Genomic DNA, 4,957 nt, shown 5'->3' with positions numbered 1-4,957 from the left:
CTTCCCTCTAGTCTTACACTGCTAAATTAGGGACGGCTAGCGCAGATAGCCCTCGTGTAGCTTTGCGCGAAATTCCAAAACAAATTCCTATATATTTTATTTAGAAAATAAATGATTTCACTCTGTCTTCTTTTTTTGCTAATGTTTGTTTATTTATTCGTTCCGTACACTGAGTAATATACCATCAACATTTCAGTTAATTTCATACTTTACTTCTCCGATTTTCATATCTGTTTGTCGGTTGTTAACCATAAAGCTGCACAATGAGCTATCTATGCTGTGTCCACCACTGGTATCGACACCCTAGCTTCAGTGTTATAAGCCCTCAGACTTACCCGCTGAGTCACTGAGAAGCTTATAAAAAATGAATAATTACATCTAGTGTTTTATCAGTTTTCTTCACACTCGCTGCAAAACACAAAGTACCCAACACGATGGCTGCGTGAATATCCTCGGTAGTGAGTGGTAATAAAAACAAGTCAGTAATTCGAGGGTTAACTATTCATTTTTCGGAGCTAATAATAACATATCTGAGTGAGTAGCTTCGGTAACTTAATTACCCGGGACACGAAAACGTGCAATATTTATCTGTAACTTCTTTATCAGGCAGGCTGCAGCATTGCCTATGTAGGGATGACTCGGTTTGTTTATGGAAATGGTATTTTTTATATATCTCCTCAATACTTCATCAGTATATCATTATAACAATATCTATGTAATGATTGAGTCACAAGTTCTGGCAGTGTCTAAATATCATAGCAAAAAGTTTGAATTTCTTGTTTTTCTTTTCTATTACATGGTAACTCAAAAACCAACACAATGGTGTCAACCAAATTCAGTGAGGTGACATAGTTTCAAACGGAGTATCCACTTTTATAAGTATCAATAACTAGTAGTAATTAAACAGAATCATAATCCTAATTTTAACTATGTTAACATTTCCCCTTGAAGTTAGCTTTTTTACAGAAATTTGGCTTTTATATAAAAAAGCTTAAATACAGGGTGAAACAAGAAATACCAGCCAATGATAGATAAATAATGAATATTACTGTTGGAGCCTCATTGAATTTAGTACTTGGTTATAAATACAACCTTTATGTGTCTATTGAAACGCTGCATTAAAAAAACAAGAAAAGAAAAAAGTTTTTTTTAAGGAAGTAAATGTAGGGATGGCTAATATCGATCCTTCAAAAACAATACAAACAAGATAGCAGGGATGGCATTTCAATAATCCCTACATAATAGCACAGGCAAGAATTAACATGTAGCAATATATATATAACTATTCAATCACAACTGAGTTTAATTTATCTTATTTTTGTCTGTTAACATTCTACTACTCTGTGTGTCTGTGTTATTTTGTACAAATGCCATCCTTACTATATTGTATTGCAATTAATCGCACAAATCGCCATTTTGAGGGTAAGCAATAAAAAAAAGCAGTTTTGAAAGTTAATGTCGCTTGATTTTCCCGCGAGACTTGGCAACACTGGGTAGAATCTACAAAACCGACAGCTTACCATAAAATTTGCGTAAGGCAGAGTTCCACGTAAGGTTCCTACTTTCAACTGCTTGTTCTGAACTCGACGGGCCAACTCTGATATGGTATCTATTGGTAGTTCCTTCCCTGGAACATTCATGAAAGAGGTCAAACTCCCACTAAATCCTGCCACAATGATGATAGCGAACAACCAGTAACAAGCGATAATTAGTCTCATTGAATTTCTGACAGGAAGTCTTTCGCCACCTATACCAGAATATGTTAAACAACGGAAAATCAAAAAGTAATAAACTTATTAGAAATATAAATAAATTAAAATTAATATATTAACGTGACAATTACCGATCAGCTTTTTAAATACACTTTTCTTAATGATATATATATATATATATATACAAAATTGCTTGTGGGCCTATGACTTTATGGGTTAGAGTGCCCTTAGTAACATATGAATCACACAAAATTGTAAATGAAAACACTATAGATGTTGCAATAAATCCCACTAATTTTTTCTGAGACCCCTTATATATTTTGCACAGAAAATGAATGATTTAATTAAAGTTTTTGGTAGTTCATTACAAACAAAAACCTAAAACTGCATGATATCATGCAATAAGTTGACTGCATAGGTAGTCAATAATATAAAAACAAATTACACAGTTCAATTACTTAAATTGCAAGTAAAAGTTTAGTAATTGTTTGTTGGTTTTAAATCCAGGCTTCATTTGACGAATTAGAAACATCAACTTCACCCGAAAACGAGACTATGCTACGGGTGAAGGAGACGCTTCTAATCCTTCAAATGAAGCCTGGACTAAACAATCAAACAGTTACTAAACGTTTACTTGCAATTTAAGTAATTGAGCTGTATAGAAACATTTCTGTTATTTGAAGATTAATAAACACAATGTTAATATTTTTATTTCAACTGCTACGCTCTCAATATAACATAACATTACTTTTTTGTTAGGCCTCGTTTGATTATTGAATTAAGTACAACATTCATCAGATAAACCAAGCACGAAATATTATATAATTAGCTGTAATATCTTACAAGCCTAGCACTGAAAATTATACTAAAGTATTTTGTCCAACCGATTAAACGAAACCATGTATTGGACCATGCGGTTAAAACTGATGCACATGATACCTAAGTACTGACTGCGCTGCCTCAGTCTGCAGTAAATCATATCCAACAAATGACTATATCAACCATTGTTAATCTAGTTTCACACAATTTCTATTACTGAAACGTCTGTTAGTAAGTTACTATATCAACCATTGTTAGCCTAGTTTCACACAATTTCTATTACTGAAACGTCTGTTAATAAGTTACTATATCAACCATCGTTAATCTAGTTTCACACAATTTCTATTACTGAAACGTCTGTTAATAAGTTACTATATCAACATTTGTTAATCTAGTTTCACACAGTCTGCAGTAAATCATATCCAACAAATGACTATACCAACCATTGTTAGCCTAGTTTCACACAATTTCTATTACTGAAACGTTCGGTAGTAAGTTACGATATCAACCATTGTTAGTCTAGTTTCACACAATTTCTATTACTGAAACGTCTGTTAGTAAGTTACTATATCAACCATTGTTAATCTAGTTTCACACAATTTCTATTACTGAAACGTCTGTTAGTAAGTTACTATATCAACCATTGTTAATCTAGTTTCACACAATTTCTATTACTGAAACGTCTGTTAGTAAGTTACTATATCAACCATTGTTAGCCTAGTTTCCCACAATTTCTATTACTGAAACGTTCGGTACTAAGTTACGATATCAACCATTGTTAGTCTAGTTTCACAAACCCTCTATTACTGAAATTTTCGTTAGTACGTTTTGAATATAAATTTTCAACTAGGCACACACACACACACACACATATATATATATATATATATATACATGCGTGTACAACCCTGCTAGTTCCTTGTATATTTTAACTGGAATTAAACTTCTTAAAAATGAACTTCTGTTGGTATTAAACCTAACTACTTACTGACTAAAGATGTATTGTTTGTTCCTATTCACGCACCTTGTAATGTAAGAGCTCCAAAAAAATACCATAGAGCTTCTCCAACAGTCCAGTTGTTTGTTTCAGGTCCAAGTGACTTTCTTGCCAAGAAGGCAGTAACCACCGAAGTAGCTACAACTGATGTAAAAATAGCGATCCACAGCTGAAAATACCAAATTGAACAATCCATCGACCTCAATAGTTGTATTGAAGACAAAAAATCAATGAATAAAAAATTATATACTACATTTAAAAGGAGTTGTTGTTTTAGTACAAAGCTGCACAATGGGCTATACACAATCTATCTACCACGGGGAGTCGAACCCCGAATTTTGGCGTATTGAATCCGTAAGTTTACCGCTGACCCACCGCGAGGTTTTAAAAACAAGCAAGGAAAAAAGGTGTTTTAAAATAAATTCTCTCCGGTCGTTAGTTGAACTTTTTTCAGATATTCTGTGTAACATTCTACTTTACTGGGTGTGTAGGAAAAGGCTTAAGCTAGGAAAAGCATTGTGCAACTAATGATGTTCAGTGTCCTGAAGTATTTTATTCATCAGAAGGAAAGGCTGGTAAGAAGAGAATTATAAATGATAATTTAATTACTACGTTTTTCATTGTATATTAATTTTTCTATTCTGTCGAGGTTGATAGTTTTCACGGCCAATATAAAATGTTGTGTCCAAGGGTTCATGGTTCGCATTCCATTGCCGCAAAATCTTGCTACACACTTTGAGGCCATGCGTGCTTTATAACATTGGTGGTCAAGGGGCCATATGTGTTTTATAAGAGTGGTGGTCAAATCCTACTATTCGATTAGAGTAGCCCATGAGTTTCTGGAGAGTGCTATTGACTAGCTGTCTTCACTCTAGTCTATCAGTTCAAAGTTAAGGGCGGCTAGCGCAGGTAACCCTTATGTGGCTTTGTGCGAACTTATGAAACAGAGAAATTTATTTAATAAACTTTCTTCAATTATAACAGTTAGTCAGACTGGAACTTTTCTTGTTCATTACTTACCTGTACAGTAAAGGGTTTGACGATAGCCAAAGCTCGAGATTTTTCACGAGGTGCGTGCGTGACGAAACTCATCGAACCAATCATGTAAGGATAAGTGAAGTCTACGATCTCTTGACGTTCGTTAGTCATACCAATGTTGGTCAAGGCAAAATCTGCTTCCTGTGTAAAATCAAAATCAAAGCCTAACCAAAAATACATGACCTGAAAAGTTCTACATCAGAATGTACATACACGACTTCAGGTTAGCATGTTGTTGTACATCAGAATGTACATACACGACTTTAGGTTAGCATGTTGTTCTACATCAGAATGTACACACACGACTTTAGGTTAGCATGTCGTTCTACACCAGAATGTACACACACGACTTTATGTTAGCATGTTGTTCTACATCAGAATGTACATACAC

The 4,957-nt window shown here is 34.1% G+C and overlaps 1 protein-coding gene across 1 annotated transcript in view; it reads right to left on the bottom strand.

Moving 5' to 3' along the window:
• Nucleotides 1-4,957, bottom strand: part of LOC106463864 (probable glutamate receptor) — a 17,526-nt gene that overhangs the window by 4,679 nt on the left and 7,890 nt on the right. The window contains exons 5-7 of the mRNA XM_022391492.1: nt 4,549-4,707; nt 3,556-3,697; nt 1,521-1,747 (exon numbers count right to left, since the gene is read on the bottom strand). Of these exons, the coding sequence (XP_022247200.1) occupies nt 1,521-1,747; nt 3,556-3,697; nt 4,549-4,707 (528 nt within the window). The remainder of the gene's footprint in view (nt 1-1,520; nt 1,748-3,555; nt 3,698-4,548; nt 4,708-4,957) is intronic.

Source organism: Limulus polyphemus, unplaced genomic scaffold, assembly GCF_000517525.1.
Source record: "Limulus polyphemus unplaced genomic scaffold, Limulus_polyphemus-2.1.2 Scaffold1506, whole genome shotgun sequence".
Taxonomy (NCBI): Eukaryota; Metazoa; Arthropoda; class Merostomata; order Xiphosura; family Limulidae; genus Limulus; species Limulus polyphemus.
The sequence above is the reverse complement of the archived record's forward strand: the minus strand, read 5'-3'. Positions and strand labels throughout refer to the sequence as shown.